The 18,866-nt window shown below is 25.6% G+C and overlaps 1 protein-coding gene across 1 annotated transcript; it reads right to left on the bottom strand.

Annotated features, from left to right (window-relative positions):
• Nucleotides 1-1,822: 1,822 nt before the first annotated feature.
• On the bottom strand, nt 1,823-4,699 carry LOC105253563 (60S ribosomal protein L14). Its single transcript, XM_011261674.3, has 4 exons — nt 4,574-4,699; nt 3,562-3,663; nt 2,899-3,093; nt 1,823-2,020 (listed from the first exon to the last, which is right to left on the bottom strand). The coding sequence occupies exons 1-4, from the start codon at nt 4,574-4,576 to the stop codon at nt 1,859-1,861; spliced, it is 462 nt and encodes a 153-aa protein (XP_011259976.1). The 5' UTR covers nt 4,577-4,699; the 3' UTR covers nt 1,823-1,858.
• Nucleotides 4,700-18,866: the final 14,167 nt, after the last annotated feature.

Raw genomic sequence — 18,866 nt, 5'->3', positions numbered from 1 at the left:
CTCTGATGAAGGAAGAGCAAAAGGTGAAAAGAAAATGAAACTAAATAAATTTCTTGAGAAAAACGATAAAAATAAAAAATAAAAAAATTTTTTTTATGAAAATAAAATAATTTTTTTAAACTAACTTTTATTTTATTTTCATAAAAGAAAAAGATTTTTATTTTTATTGTTTTTTTCAAGAAAATTTATTTAGTTTCATTTTCTTTTCACCTTTTGCTCTTCCTTCATCAGAGGTTTTTGAGCGATAACTTCTTAAAGAAGTATTTTTCGATTCATTTTTTTTTGTTTATGGGAAATTTTTTGTTCAGAATTAAATTTCCTATAAGATCTCAAAGCCTAGCTGGAACGTTCGGAGTCACCCTGTATAACGTACCTAATTGCACGTATGATTATAGATATTGTTTACACAAATTGAATTATAAAATGCATTCGCACATCTTCCAATTCGCGCCTGCGAGCGCGATGCAATGACTGAGAGTAGAAAAGAATTTTTTTTTCATATCCTCTTTTTTAGTTGTTATGCTAGTTTTTCATAAGGAAACGCAAAGTGTTAATTGTACATAGATTTGACATATATATATATATAAAATTATAATTTATATATAAATAAATGAATAAAAAAAATAAAAATATAATGCAACACTCAAATATTTAGAATATATTTGTTTTAGGAATAAATATTAATCGCTAAACATATGTTTTCTGTTTGTTCTCTTCCTTCCCCTTATTTAAAAAAGTAAAATATATAAATTCTTATTTAAATATTTTGATACCGCCAATTTCTAATCTTATCAAAAATATAATTATGTTTTCTGTTAAAGTAAAATGGAGTAATATGGTAATACTGATATATTTAAATAAAATTTATAAATATTTTTAATAATAATAATCGTCTCTAATTAAACATCTAAAATGAGGAACAGAAAAAAATCAAATTAAAATTATATTTCTTTAATTATTTACCTTTTCCTTTAAAATAATCTCTAAATTATTAAACAACTCTTTTATTTCTGATATATTTAAGAAATAATTTTATTTTCAATTCCTTGCCTAAATAAACATTTTACAGTTCAATTATTTCTTACAGTCGGTATATCTGAAATAATGACTGAAAGATACATTTAAATTTCAACTATATTTTTATTTTAGTATACATAAATAAAGCATGTACCTTTTATTATTACTTCATATAGACCAACTATAACTATGTAAGAAATAATTGGATCGCATGTAAAATGTTTATTTAGCCAAGAACGATAATTAAATAATATAATAAATGATATATTATTATTATATTTTATATTAATTATGGTTTTTTCCTTTGGCTAATAAATAAAATATTATGTTGCTGATACAGCTTTTAATGTATTAAAATTTAATTATTGTTTATGTCAATAATATGTGTGCATTTTCTCTTTTCGCGTTCCCTTCTTATATTTATTGTCAATAAATCATTTAAAATATTTAATTTATTAATTTATTTTACTAAATAAAAGTAACAAATTTTTTATATAAATGTTAAAAATTTTGTAATTTTTTGAACACAATACAATGTATTTGAAAATTGTAATTTTTTAATATATTCAATATATTCGAACAATGTTAAAATATATTGTAATGACAGATATGATTATTTACTTGTTATTAGAATTTACTGAAAAATAGAGATGGAAAATTATAATTCCCTTTGTTATTTCTCATCCAAACTTCTAATTGTGTCATGATAATTCTTTCAAAGCTTAAATTCAAATTTTAATATGTTAAGATTCTTGTCTCATAATTTCTCATTGTGTGCGAAAGGTGTACTATAAATAACAAGACCTTTGTAAAATAATTTTGTATTTAATTCAGAATGTTGTTACTTTTTCTCAGCTTTTTTCGTACTCTTCTTTTCTGCACCGCCAGTTTTAACCTTCTTGGTTTTCTTTTTTAATCTGTAAAACGCGTCTGTCCGCAATTTATTTCTTATTTGCCTCGCTTTACGCAGCTTGAAACGATCAAAATCACAAAGTGCTGCACGCTGAAACAAGAAAATTTCTTCATTTAGAATGCACCAAAATACAGCAAAATATATTATTAAAATTGTGACTCTGTCATCAGAATTAAATTAGCATCAATCGAAATCAGTCGGCAATTCCTATCAATAATATTGGTTCATCATATATATTTAAACTATTTTATAGAAGTCTAGTATAACATGAAATGTACTTGGCATATATTCTCTTTCTTTTAATGAGAAACAAAGTTATATCAAAGCATTGGTTTTTAAATCAAATATGAATGCAACATATTATTTATTATAAATAATGTATATATTATACAGGGTGGCCCCGAACGTTCCAGCCAGACTTTGAGATCTTATAGGAAATTTAACTCTGAACAAAAAATTTCGTATAAACATGAGTCGATAAATGCTTCCTTAAGAAGTTATCGCTCAAAAACCTCTGAGGAAGGAAGAGCAAAAAGTGAAAAGAAAATGAAATAAAAAGAAAATGAAACTAAATAAATTTCTTGAAAAAAACGATAAAAATAAAAAATAAAAATCTTTTTCTTTTGAAAATAAAATAATTTTTTTTAAATTAACTTTTATTTTATTTTCATAAAAGAAAAAGATTTTTATTTTTTATTTTTATCGTTTTTTTCAAGAAATTTCTTTAGTTTCATTTTCTTTTTATTTCATTTTCTTTTCACCTTTTGCTCTTCCTTCATCAGAGGTTTCTGAGCCGAATAATTTCTTAAGGAAGCATTTTTCGACCCGTGTTTATAGGAAATTTTTTGTTCAGAATTAAATTTCATAAGATCTCAAAGTCTGGCTGGAACGTTCGGGGCCAACCTGTATACTATTATATTAATGTAATATATTAATTGATGATAAAATTGGCGAATTTTTCGAATTACCTTCTTTTTGGCTTCAACTTTTCTGGCCCACATTGTTTGTTTCCACAATTCATTGATATCAGCCGCGTCCCATGCTTTACGTACGACACGAGTGGATCCAGAGAATGGGAAACGTATTCGGAATTTTGTCAAGTGAAGCTCATTAAGCCTCATTTCACAACGAGGTACACCTGTTGATGGGCCATCGACCAAAACCTTAAAAAGAATAAAGAATTAAATTCTGAATTCTAATAAAACTATTAGAGAAATCACAATAATTATGCAATCAGAAGCAAGTTGGCATCATTAAAATCAGCCGGCATTTCCTATCATATTTACTGGTTCATCATTTAAGTCAAGTATAATAAAAAGAATAAGGAAACATGAAAATGAAGTAAGTTTGCAGTAAGCTATGCTTATTGTAATTAAGAAATGTTAGTAACAAGACAATTTTTGGGAACATCCTTTATCTATCTTTGTTATAGATCAAAGAACAATTATAGTTATTATTTGTGTGTAAACCTTGAAATATTATCTACAATCAACACACGATTGAAATCAACAATCTAATGTTCTATCACCAACATCTTTTATTATAAACCTACTGCAAATCATTTCATATTAGAATTATTTATAATGCAAAGTTTAAATACAATTTAATAAAAAAAAAAAAAATATTCTTACCCGATTCTGATCAATAATATCAACGATGGTGACAAGTTTGCCCTGGTGAGGCCCATCGCCCACATAGGCCACACGGCCTGACTGCACAAATCTCTGAAACGGCTGTTAATAAAGAAACAAACAGTATTAGTGATGGCTCGTAATCCATAAAATAATCTGCAACTTCATAAATTAATTATATTTTATATATTAATATTAATTAATTATTATATATATATATTATATATTAATTATTATCATTCATTCATTAATTATAATTGCAATATTTTATATATTAATTATAATGGTATTAGTAGTGGCTCGTAATCCATATTAATCTGTAACTTTATAAATTAATTATATTTTATATATTAATATTAATTATTATATATATTGTATATTAATAAATTATCATTTATTCATTAATTATAATTGTATTTTTGAAATAAATTCTAGTAGCGACATTAGAACTTCACATTGCATATGTATTCTTCTAATCGAGAATTATAAGGAAAATAAGAATTATAAGAAACAGTATAAAATAATGTGAAAGAGCTCTATTTACACAATAAAATTCGTGAGATTTATCAAATATATATATATATATATATATATATATATATATATATATATATATGAAATAGAAAAATTAAAAATATAATTAAAATTATAATTAACATTATTAGAAAAATTATAAGAATTAAAAATATAATTTTTAATTCCCGATTTTAAAAATTAAATAAAAATTTACTATAAAACGTACATTTCTTAAGGTATATATTTAAAAATATAAGTCGTGCAGGATTCTAGAGGACATCCTCTACCACATGTGATTAATAAGTTCGTGGGACAAGGAGGTTAAGCCTCCTGATAATCTTGCGTGAGATCTTCGCGTTGCTCGAAAATAATAAAATTCGAGTATGATAGCGCGAGGGAAGCGAAAAAATTGTGAAAAAATGAATGCCGTTCGTTACGATTTTAATACGACGATATAATATTGCCGAATTTCAACGATCGCTTTCTATTCACTTACCATGATTTTCCGGAAGCGAAAGAACCATGCAAGAGAAAAGTGGATAAACCGCGGCCACTACTACCAACTGTCACATTCCAGCGAGTAGTAATTTTTAGTAGCGTTTTTAAATGAACTAGACGTTGACCAATCACAGCCGTTCTTCTGAAAATGTAACTATGCATTGACCAATCACAGCCGTTCTTCTGAAAATGTAACTATGCATTGACCAATCACAGCCGTTCTTTTGAAGAATGTAACCTTTCATTGACCAATCACAGGCCTGGTTTACACCGTACATCTTTTGATACGCGAATCAAAAGTAATGCGCACCAAATGTTTAATTCGACTGCGTTTACATCAAATGTATAAATACATGCGCACGCTTTAGGCCGGATCTACAATAGGTAATTTAAGCCTTAAGCCTTAAGAAATTGACCAATCACAGTCGAGTATTCTCTTCATATTTATGTAAGTTGCTCTCTATTTATACTCAATTTATTGATGACTTCAACGAATACAAAATTTTTTAAGTAATTAAACAAAAATGATTGAACCATATAAGACCTTATTTCATAAGTTGCTTTCTATTTACACTCAATTTATTGATGTTTTTAACAAATAAAATATTATTTCTTAAGGAATTTAAAAAATGATTAAACCATATAAGAAATCTCATTTTATAAGTTGCCTTCCATTTGCACTCAATTTATTGATATTTTAAAGGAATAAAAATTTTTTTAAGTAATTTAAAAAATGATTAAATCATATAAAACCTCATTTTATAAGTTGCTTTCCATTTACACTCAATTTATTGCTGTCTTCAACAAATAAAAAATTTTTTAAATAATTTAAGAAATTATTAAACCACATATTAAGTCTTCATTTCATAGGTTGTTCTCTGTTTACACTCAATTTATTGATGTCTTCAACGAATAAAAAATTTTTTAAGTAATTTAAAAAATGATTAAACTATATAAGATCTCATTTCATAAGTTGCTTTTCATTAACACTCAGTTTATTGATATTTTTGACGAATAAAAATACATAAGATTTATATGTTTCTATCATTTTTTAGAGAATGAATTTTTGTATGAAGTATATGAATCCTATCATTACAGAAATAACATCAAATTTAAAGTATGAGGAACTTTTAGGACCAGAGATTGGTCCAGAAAATCCATTCAAAATTCAGCAGCAGCATGCAGATGAAAATATACTTTCTGGATATGTGTATTATGCATATATTAACCCTTTTCAGTTTGAAAATCAAAGAAGAACATTTGCTAGTTATCGTAATATAAACATTATATTTTATATATAAAATTTATCTCTTTGATCAATTTCTTTTGACTAGAATAGCTTCTTTAATATGAATCATACAAGATATAAATGAGAACTTTAAAAAGTTTTATATTTCATAAATATAAATTATAATATTAACATAGCAAAAAAGAACAAAATTTATTCAGATTTTGTAATTCTTGTAAGATTTTATATCAAAGAGGAATTATGAGTGATTCAAATGTCAAATTATACAAGTCCATCCAAATTCTGCTTCAAGTTATTAGTAGATTTGAAGTGTGGACAATGATCAGCCATAATTATACTGGAAATATCTATTTTCAAAGTCAATCAGACCTGTATAGTTAAATTATTTATATATGTATTCGTAGTAAAATGCAAAAGTCATTATTATTCAAACTTTTATTTATGAACTTATAACTTAGCAGTTGAGTCACTTGTATAAGAAATATAATTAAATAAATCATTGGATACATGTACACATAAAAGCACTAATCAAAAATATTCAGGATAGTTTTTTTTGTTTCCTTAAATATCACAAGTTTTGATACAAATAGAATATTTTACAATTAAAAATGCAAATTTTTTTTCTGCAAACATCTTGAATATCATTTTTCACAATGCTTCAAATTTTAATATTTGTTATTAATTCATGACTTGAGTAAACATAATGAAATAATAATATAATGACATATATATATATATATATATATATATATATATATATATTGAAATTAATAATACTGCCTTTTTTATGACATATTTTTTTTTTGCAAACATATTTTTTACACTTTGCACCATTACATATATACATTTATTTTATACAAAAGCATATTTAATAAAATATTAATGTTTTTCTTTCAAAAAAACAGCTACTTGGTATCGGGCGATGCAGACGGAAAATGTTACCAGAGAGAAGACTGAGAGATGTCATGGCCTGCTTTTAGGTGATCCCTGAAATATTCCCTCTATAGTCATTGAAAACACAGTGCTGTATAACAAGATACTTATGTATGTAAATTGATAGTAAATAAATTATTCAATCGCGAAAGATACTGTAATATTCAAAAATGAAATAAATATTTTTCTATATTCATTGTCATATTTATATCTTTTTATTTACAAAACACAAAATGCCTGCTGTGGAATAAAAACATTTTTAATCGTCTTTATATAAATCTTCTTAATTAACAGTAAACTGATCTTTGATATTTATGAATCATTTTTTTAATTATTTAAAAATTTAATTATTAATATATGTATAGAATTTGTCAAATTAATATCACTGATTCTTCTGAAGTTTTTATAATCAAGACTCGAAAAGTATAGATGTTGCAAAATATTTTAAGTCTCTTCCTCTATATAAAATACAGTTAAACTTGATTAAGTGGGACCTAGATAAGGGGAAAATCTCTATTATTGAGACTATTTCTGAGGACCCAACATTTTTGCATCAAAAAACCTCTGTAATAAGTAGGAAAGCCCAACCTCTTTAACTGAAACTGATATTTAGCAATTCATAACATCAATTACCTCTATAACCCCATAGAAAACCTCTGTAAATAAGATTATTATCGCTTTTACATTGCAACGTTGTGTATGGCGTTATCGAAAATAACAGATATTTTTTAAATAAAATTTTTTTACAATGCATTACATTGTACATTTTTTGACATGTGTGATGACATAGTGCTTATTTTATTATAATAAAGTTTATTTGAACACTTAATTTATGTACGTATTTTTATTTAATAATTATCTTTATAAGTGAGACATATGCGTTTTAAACTTGGATAATTGAGAAATTGGGTAAGTGAGATACCTCTTTAAGTGGAATCAAATGAGCTGTCCTTTGCGATCTCACTTAATTAAGATTTGACTATATAAAGAATTCATATGTTCCATTCTAATATAGCTAACGTTATTTATATATTTTTATTATAATTTTCATACCAGTATAACTTGTATGCTTAATACTTCATATAATACAATGTACTAAATTATAAAATTTAATATAGTTACAAAATAGTATTACTATTAATAAATAGGTTGTATGCATACTGTCTTTCAGTTTCCAATCACTATGCATTTCTATCCAATATATTCTCTTCTTCGAGTTCTTGGATTATTATGGTTTATTGTATTCCTTTGTATTAACATCAAAAATTATCATCACTTGTCATACTTGTCTCTTCCTAAAAAAATTAATGATCATCTAATAGCCTTAACAATCCCTTCCTTTTTACATTATTTTATTTTTGATGATCACCTAATAGTTCTAACAATCCTTTTTTTTACATTATTCTATTTTTTTATTTATTTTTAGTTTACATTATTTATTTAATTTATTTCACTTTTTGTTTTTTAATTTTAAATAATTTTTTCTTTGACAAATTTGACTGATTTTATTACAGACATCGTCAAAATAATGAGATACCGAGGCGTTTATTATTACTTTAGACGGCACACTTTGTAATTGACATCACATTTACGCTGAAGATGGCCCAAAAATAGGGTAGAAACATTCGCTAACTTTTCTTTATAATTTGTTCCATACTTATTTAATTGTATAAAAAATAATTGTGTTATAAGATCGACACTTGACTCGTATTGCCATTAAAACTGATTTGTTTAATTTTATATTTCGAGTCTTATATTTTTTTTTATTAATTATAATTATTGAAATATTTATTAATCTGTTTTCCCTAATATTATTTAAACCTACATTTCCTGATTCTTTAACAGATATATAATATATTAATCACCTAAATTAATCACATAATAATCCTAACAATCCTCTACTTCTTGAAAGGAAAATTAAAAAATCTTAATAATCATCTGATAGCTCTAACAATCCTATTTCTCGATTAAGTGAAATTATGCGAGCCTATCTCTAATCACGTATATTTTAAATTACGTGCCCTAATTACATTCTCTAACCGCATGCCCTAACCGCGTGAATAAATGTTCGACATTACGAGCTATTGTACGTAAATCTTTTCTTCAGGCCAGTTAAAATTTACCTTTCGTTGATCTTGGCCACTTTCTCGCTCGATCTCTAATCAGAGATCGAAAAAGGAAACAACACTCCTTCTTTTACCGATTAATTACCGGTATAAACACTCCTTCTTTTGCCGATTAATTACCGGCAAGTGAGCGTAAATATTTCACGCTCATCGTAACGATCGCTCGATTTTACGATCTCTTTCGTTAAATATTTGAATATAATTTTATTTTAACTCAAATAAAGGCAAATTACTACAAATTTTTGTATATTATATTTTCTAATAAAATACAGGGTGAATCATAATGGTTGTAACAACCTTTTAACATTAGAGATCAATTACTGACTGCAACTATAATCGATTGAATGATTCATAGATGATAGCTGCTTGGATCGACCGTGTCTGCAGTAACGTACAAATGATTTAAATACTGTGAATCATATAATATACATATTCTATGCATACTTTTCTAATATATTTAACTCTTTTATGTACATATTTTTCTTTCTACACGGTTTTTTTCTAAAAACGCGATTTCTTATTATTTAGCTTATTATTTAGCTAAAACGTATCTGCCACATAAAAATATCTTTTGCATTCGTGTATTTTTTAATACGATTTTTTTAAAATAATGGTTTTTTAATCCATAGAATTTGACGGCAATTTTTTTCATTCTTACACAAATCATTTTAACGCGTAAAAAGAGTTGGATTGGTAAAGATACAAAAGTATTCTTTTTTTATTTAAAAAATGCGTAATTCTGCTTTCTACAAGAATTATTCTGCTTATTATTAATTTTCTAAGTTATAACTTTTACATTCTTAATATCTACAGCAGAATATTTCTTGTAGAAAGTAGAATTACGTATTTTTTAATAATATTTTTTTAGCCTCTTATAATATTTTATTTGCATTCAAATCCACATCTTGACTTAAAAAAAGTAATTTGCTTGACATGGAAAAATCTTTATAAGCTTATACCTATATAGACTATATAGACCTATTTATATAGACATTTTTAGGCTTGTAAAAATGAATGATGAACAACTTATTGAATTAGTGCGTCAATATCCCGTGCTATACGATTTATCGCATCCTATAAATATAAAAAACTGAGCCATCTTGAAAATCATTGAGTTCAAACTATACGGATATATGTGAATAATCATCACTGATACACTACGGATGTTATTGACACGACACTGATACGACTCTCACACGTCACGGATATGTGTAAATAGAAATTGTATATTCCTGTATTTAATAATTGTGTTGTGCATAAAGTTATTTCTGTTCTTAAGAGTGTGAAGCAAAAACGCAACAAAAAAATATATATATATACACACATATTTTGTAAATAAATTTGCATTATTCTTGAAATATATGACACTATTTTTTTACCTGAATTTGCTTTGCCTCATGTATTACAATAAATAATTTTTTCCCTATTAATATTTTAAATGGTGATGGATAATTATTTATAAATTTTTAAATGTTATAAAAAAATTTATAAATAATTATCCATCACCATTTAAAATATTAATAGGGAAAAAATTATTTATTGTAATACATGAGGCAAAGCAAATTCAGGTAAAAAAATAGTGTCATATATTTCAAGAATAATGCAAATTTATTTAGAAAATATGTGTGTATATATATATATTTTTTTGTTCTTCTGTTCTACTGTTACATTCTGTTACGGTTGCTTTTATTATGTCTTCCCCACCCAATCGTACTATAATAAATTCAAAAAAACACAATTTACATAATGCGTCCTTCAGATTAGAAAGTAAACGTATTACTTTATTGAAATAACAAACGTATTACTTTATTGAAATAACAAGTCTCACACATAAAAGATTTCAAGAATTTTTCAGTTAAAACAAATTGGATAAGTTTTGATTTAAAATGCAATTTTTTTATAAGATTCTATACAATAATAATTTTATATTTTATGTTATATTTTAAATGATAATTTTCACTCTGCTATTTTTTAAAATTCTTTTAACTTAATGTTAGATTTTATCTATTTTATCTTTGAAGAAAGAAAATCAAATCTTTCAATAAAATTTAAGTCATTTTAAGAAAAGATAAATATGAATGAAAATATTAACATAAATATTAACATAAATATTACTTTTGATTCTCTCTCTCTTTCTCTCTCTCTCTCTCTCTTGTTCTAGGATTATATTATATAAACATTGTAGATATGTATTGTATATATGTATGTTTACATACATGAAGATTACATATATTTTTATATAATTGCATTGACATATAGCATTGACACATATAAATAAATTATAAAATGTACTTTTCTACAAATATTGATATTTTTTTATTTATGTTATCCACAAGATATTATAAAGACTAGCTAGCCTTATTATTAGCATATTAGCATATATAACATATATAATAAATCGATCTCTATTCTAAGAGACAGGGGAAATCTATGAAAAACAGAAATAGCTGAATGCATAAACCTTTCTCTTTATTAATAGTAGAAAACCAAATATCTCTTAAACAAAATATTTATAAGCATATTTTTAGAGGAAATTTTTTTTCATGCGGTCCTAAAACTATATTTTAAATTAAGACATTTAACACCTGGAGGAACCATTAGGACTTTAACACCATTTAACATTCTGAAATATCCTGCATATAAAAATATTATATACGGTAACAAATTATTTCAAGATTAAATTTCTAATTTAAAATATGTCCTAACTTAAAATATGAATTTAGGACCTCTAAATAAGTATCGGAATTGTAATATCATTTCTATCTTTTTTTAAATGTCAAATGATATGTATTATGTATTTATGTATATGTATTTTTGTGTAGCAATCATTTATCGGCTGTTCTTCTTCCGAAATCATGTTGCGATTTGGGTCAAATTTTGCATATATAAATATACATATATACGTGGGTCGTTTGATAAGTTTGGTAAATTTTCGTGAAATTGCGTCACAATCCATTTGGTGACGCCTCATCAGCCTACTTTTCCGAAGGTATTAAAAAATTGAAAATTTGATGGACTAAGTGTATAGACCTCGATGGAGACTATATTAAGAAATTACATAAATTTTTTCAAAAATAACGTGTTTTATTTTTTACCAAACTTATCAAACGACCCTCGTACATTTAATCTTTATATATATTTTTTTTTTTTTTTTTATTATTATATATATATATATGCTAATATAGCTAATAATAAGGCTAGCTAGTCTTTATAATATCTTGTGGATAACATAAATAAAAAAATATCAATATTTGTAGAAAAGTACATTTTATAATTTATTTATATGTGTCAATGCTATATGTCAATGCAATTATATAAAAATATATGTAATCTTCATGTATGTAAACATACATATATACAATACACATCTATAATGTTTATATAATATAATCCTAGAACAAGAGAGAGAGAGAGAGAGAAAGAGAGAGAGAATCAAAAGTAATATTTATGTTGATATTTATGTTAATATTTTCATTCATATTTATCTTTTTTTAAAATGACTTAAATTTTATTGAAAGATTTGATTTTCTTTCTTCAAAGATAAAATAGATAAAATCTAACATTAAGTTAAAAGAATTTTAAAAAATAGCAGAGTGAAAATTATCATTTAAAATATAACATAAAATATAAAATTATTATTGTATAGAATCTTATAAAAAAATTGCATTTTAAATCAAAACTTATCCAATTTGTTTTAACTGAAAAATTCTTGAAATCTTTTATGTGTGAGACTTGTTATTTCAATAAAGTAATACGTTTGTTATTTCAATAAAGTAATACGTTTACTTTCTAATCTGAAGGACGCATTATGTAAATTGTGTTTTTTTGAATTTATTATAGTACGATTGGGTGGGGAAGACATAATAAAAGCAACCGTAACAGAATGTAACAGTAGAACAGAAGAACAAAAAAATATATATATATACACACATATTTTCTAAATAAATTTGCATTATTCTTGAAATATATGACACTATTTTTTTACCTGAATTTGCTTTGCCTCATGTATTACAATAAATAATTTTTTCCCTATTAATATTTTAAATGGTGATGGATAATTATTTATAAATTTTTTTATAACATTTAAAAATTTATAAATAATTATCCATCACCATTTAAAATATTAATAGGGAAAAAATTATTTATTGTAATACATGAGGCAAAGCAAATTCAGGTAAAAAAATAGTGTCATATATTTCAAGAATAATGCAAATTTATTTACAAAATATGTGTGTATATATATATATTTTTTTGTTGCGTTTTTGCTTCACACTCTTAAGAACAGAACTTTATGCACAACACAATTATTAAATACAGGAATATACAATTTCTATTTACACATATCCGTGACGTGTGAGAGTCGTATCAGTGTCGTGTCAATAACATCCGTAGTGTATCAGTGATGATTATTCACATATATCCGTATAGTTTGAACTCAATGATTTTCAAGATGGCTCAGTTTTTTATATTTATAGGATGCGATAAATCGTATAGCACGGGATATTGACGCACTAATTCAATAAGTTGTTCATCATTCATTTTTACAAGCCTAAAAATGTCTATATAAATAGGTCTATATAGTCTATATAGGTATAAGCTTATAAAGATTTTTCCATGTCAAGCAAATTACTTTTTTTAAGTCAAGATGTGGATTTGAATGCAAATAAAATATTATAAGAGGCTAAAAAAATATTATAAAAAAATACGTAATTCTACTTTCTACAAGAAATATTCTGCTGTAGATATTAAGAATGTAAAAGTTATAACTTAGAAAATTAATAATAAGCAGAATAATTCTTGTAGAAAGCAGAATTACGCATTTTTTAAATAAAAAAAGAATACTTTTGTATCTTTACCAATCCAACTCTTTTTACGCGTTAAAATGATTTGTGTAAGAATGAAAAAAATTGCCGTCAAATTCTATGGATTAAAAAACCATTATTTTAAAAAAATCGTATTAAAAAATACACAAATGCAAAAGATATTTTTATGTGGCAGATACGTTTTACAATAATAAGAAATCGCGTTTTTAGAAAAAAACCGTGTAGAAAGAAAAATATGTACATAAAAGAGTTAAATATATTAGAAAAGTATGCATAGAATATGTATATTATATGATTCACAGTATTTAAATCATTTGTACGTTACTGCAGACACGGTCGATCCAAGCAGCTATCATCTATGAATCATTCAATCGATTATAGTTGCAGTCAGTAATTGATCTCTAATGTTAAAAGGTTGTTACAACCATTATGATTCACTCTGTATAAAATTCATGTATCTGTATAACTTTTATCATATTACAAATTATTTAATTAATTAACCATTTGGCTTTATATTAAGTTAAAGTTTAAAAACAATATCTACAAACAAATTCTACGATGAATGAGCTATAAGAAATTAGAATAAAATAAGTGCGCGTTATAAAAATAAAGTAGCATCAAAAATTGATAAAATTGATAAAATTATTAATGCGTGCTCTTTATTTAATAAATTAGACAAAATCTTTACAAAAAAATTTTCTTTTCTTGATCTTTTTTTTAAAATTAATACTTCAATAGATTTTCGCAATAGATGCAAAGCATTTCGAAAGAATTTATTTATAGTTATTTAATTTAATCTATCCTAGCTTATCCATTTTAAGGCAACGAATTTACTACAATCTACAATCTACATTTACATCTACATCTACAATGTCTACGAATCTGTTACCTTAAAGTTAAATAAAAGTTTTATTCACTCACCGGCGCACTGATGCGCAACAGCGGAGTTGTTGTTATCGAAGCTAGTTGTCTGTAACATACAAATACAAAATTTATTTATAATAATGTTCACAAAATGCAATCAATATTTCAAAAAATTTTTATCGTCCGAAATTTTATATCCGATGTGTAAAATAATAAGCAGAGATAAACGTGTGGAAAAATTTTATAAATTTTTGAGACAGTTTTTTAAATAGAACATTTTATATAATTTTTATAAAAATCTTTTTCTTTATTCTTTTTAACTCATTTAAATAATAAGACCGAATTATTATCCGTACAATTTATACCAATTGATATACAAATAATAAATATTCACCATCAGGTTGCTCCGCCGATGCAAGATGCCTCTCCCAGGCCTCCTCCTCCTCTCATGTTGTTGGCGCGCGATACTTTTAACGACACTCCCGCACTCGCGAGCGATATTTTTATATCGCTAATTTCATTATTTTACGCGCGATACTGAATGGCACTCCCGCACTATTTCAATGCGATTAAAAATTTTATATTTGATCACGCGATGTATATACTTAATATGTATGACAACGCGAAAATGCGACGCGTTAACGAAACGCTTGCCGTCCGCGGTACCGACGACGCGAAAAGGTATTTTGCTTCCTATTCAGGCACCTTAAGATTTATCATAAATTGAAAAATTTAAAATAAATCTCAAGGCACCATCCAAGTACTAAGCCCTCCCACCGCGACAAGGTGTACCCCATGGGAGGGTTATATTATATTGTATATAATTTTATATATAATATAATATATAATTAATTTTGTATTATACTATATAAATTTTATAACTTATAAAAATATTAATTATTTACATCTTATTGATCCATCTATTTACAAGACCTTTTTTTCTTTTATTTCACTTTGTCCTCGTGGCACTCCAATTCTTGTTGAACTCATTTGAATTCCACGTTGCGCTTACACTCATTCACGAAAAGTTCCTCGTTGCACTTGCAATTGTGGTTAGGGAAAGAATTTGATAATATATGAAACGTCTCACATCACTACCTCATTGTTCGAGAGTCATTGACCGAATGATCGTAAGTCAGAAACATTATCATGGTACTGTTTATATCGTCGAAGTTGACTATCCCAGATAGCACAAAGGTGAACATAAGTTCATAGGGAAATCATTTTAAAGAATACTTGTAGAATTAGAAAAATGAATATCTGAAGAATTCTTGAAGAATTATTCAATCAGTTCGTCTTGAAATATTCTTTATAAATTCATTTTAATGAATACTTTGCGACAGTACTATGAATACTTTGAGAATTTATAAGGAATTACTTATTATTTTTCCACGCATGCGCGAGACTGTGTGTGTTCGGTTCGGACTTTATCTTGTAATTTCGTGCAGTGTGCAGTGTGCTACATATATGTATTTTGCAATAAAGTGGTAATATATTTATAATGTAGTAATATATTTATATATATTATATCAGACAAAAGTACAGTGCCACGCATAATTATATTAATAATTGGGTGTTATTGAATGGTAAGTATTAGTTGAACTAAATATATTCCTACTACCTAACCTCGAAATAAACGCATACAGTCTTTATTTTTGTTATTTATTCATTCAGTAAACAAGCTGTTTTAGTTGGTCTAGTTTGCCAACAGAGTCAATCAAAATTTCTATTTATTGATAAATTTGGATAAATATTTGTCTGCATGTAGTTCATGTTCTTTCAACAGGCAATTTCTGATTATATGAATACAAACTTCTATTATATGTTCATATATTACTTTTATATATTACTTTTATATAGAATGTCTTATTCCTTTAGTCTTTCTAATGTATAATATATTGTTATATAATTTCATACATATATTTTACAGATTTATCAAAGTCATTCACGTATCACAATACAAGTTTTAGACGAAACTGAAGAATAACCAACTACTATAGAAAATAAAAGTAAGTTGTATTTATATGCATTAATTAAATTACAGCGTTTAATATAAGTTGTTTATTATATTACATATATAACTAAATCGAAAGGAATTAGGCTCGATATATATTAAATAACATGATAAGAAAATTAGCGTCTACGAGCCACAGCGGATGGTAAATGCCTGAAAAATTCTTTTTAATTGTACGCGAAATTTTAAACGAAAAACACGGCATATGCATATATTTTACTTGGTGCATTTAACCAAGATATAGATTCTCACTTTTGAGAAATTCTATAAAACCCTCTTTACCCCCCCCTCCCTGAAGAGACGTAGACGAGAAAAATATCGGGGCGAAGTCGCTGAATCGGGAATCGAACCCGAGTCTTTCGCTTGCCGGGCGACTGCTCTTACCACTGAGCTATTCAGCCCCACACCGATACTACCCTCGTCTATTTGTTTATAACTATGGAAAATGAAACGCGATCATTTCAGCTAGCGCGTGAATTAAACTAAATCGAAAGGAATTAGGCTCGTTATATATTAAATAACATGATAAGAAAACTAGCGTCTACGAGCCACAGCGGATGGTAAATGCCTGAAAAATTCTTTTTAATTGTACGCGAAATTTTAAACGAAAAACACGGCATATGCATATATTTTACTTGGTGCATTTAACCAAGATATAGATTCTCATTTTTGAGAAATTCTATAAAACCCTCTACTATATTACATATATATTTACTTTTTTTAATTATATATGCATATAAAAATATAATATATATTGTATGCACATACATTTAATTTTAAATAAAAAGTTATATTAAAAAAAAGTTAAAATATTAATAATATTGTGTATTAATTTTTCCTACAAAATTCCTTATGTTTGAAAAAATATACTAAATCTAAAAAAATAATTGATTCAATATTTATAAGAAAATATTTATTTAAATTAAGAAATATTTATTTAAATAATTGATTTCAATATTTGCAAGAAAATATTTATTTATATTAAGCAAAAATATATTTGAATCAGCAAAATATACATGTATATTTTAATGATTCAAATATATTTTGGCTTAATATAAATAAATATTTTCTTGCAAATATGGAAATCAATTATTTTTTTAGATTTAATATATTCTTTTAGTGTTCCAAATACTATTCCCATTGAATTCATAAAGTTTACATTTATAAGTTTCATTTTTGGAAATAGAAAAATACTATATGAATACTATATGAATACTATATGAATACTATATGAATACTATATTCATCATATCAAAATCATATCAAAAATACTATATGAATATTATATGAATACTATATGAATACTTTAAGAAGTTCTCAAGAATTCAATCATGGTGCATGTAACTTCCACAATCATTCTTATTGTATTCATCTATGAATTCCTAAAGAATTACAATTTAAAAAAGAGAAAACTTAAAGATTACTGTTAGAATTCACTGTGCTATCTGGGATGTTAAGAAGGAATTTGATAATATGTGAAACATCTCTCTCGTCACTACTCAAGGTTACTGTACGAATGATAATAAAGCCGTGTCACATATTAACAATAGCGGGATACTGTTTATCAAGGTCGAACACGGTGTTATTGATAAGTCTCTCGTTGTTGAAATATTTTCTGTAATATAAAATATTTGTGCGCGGAATATTAAATTATAGAAGTATTTTAATTTATTGATTAAGATTAATTGATTATTTATTAAACCATTCATCTTGAAGTCTTTCGATATACTAATTATTTGCATCTATAATTCGATTGTTTTACTTCGTGTTCTCTCACAATTGTATTATTTCCCCCCCAATTATATTTAGATTGTCAAATAGAATAATAAAATAACACGGATGGAATATATTTGTGACTCTAAATATTAAAATAATAATTATTGTTCGTAAAGATTGCAAACATCGATGTGTTTATTTAATATGTTGGATTTCTATCATTTTATCGATTCTTGATTAAATTGTATATTGTTTATAATAAGCATCAATATGATCAAAAGATCATAATATATTTAATTCTCTTGTCCTCTTTCATGTATCCCTTGTTTCAATTTTTATTCGCAGTAATGAATGATTACGATTCGATAAATGTTTATCGTTGCGATACAGTTTCATTTTCAAATGTTTAATTATTAATATTTACAGCAAATTATGTTTAATACTAATTCTAATCATGTTTAATACAAAAATTACAATATACGAAGCGTTTCTCACCACTACTTTATTACTCGAGAGTCATCGTGCGAATAATGACAAAGCCATAACGTATAGTGTGCTACTGTTTA

This window comes from Camponotus floridanus, unplaced genomic scaffold, assembly GCF_003227725.1.
Source record: "Camponotus floridanus strain SB8 unplaced genomic scaffold, Cflo_v7.5 scaffold178, whole genome shotgun sequence".
Taxonomy (NCBI): domain Eukaryota; kingdom Metazoa; phylum Arthropoda; class Insecta; order Hymenoptera; family Formicidae; genus Camponotus; species Camponotus floridanus.
The sequence above is the reverse complement of the archived record's forward strand: the minus strand, read 5'-3'. Positions and strand labels throughout refer to the sequence as shown.

Coding starts and splice junctions, on each gene's coding strand:
- LOC105253563 (XM_011261674.3), bottom strand. Junction 3,094..3,561: donor ATATTATTGATCAGAATCGG/GTAAGAATATTT, acceptor ATTCTTTTTAAG/GTTTTGGTCGATGGCCCATC. Junction 2,021..2,898: donor AAGTTGAAGCCAAAAAGAAG/GTAATTCGAAAA, acceptor TTCTTGTTTCAG/CGTGCAGCACTTTGTGATTT.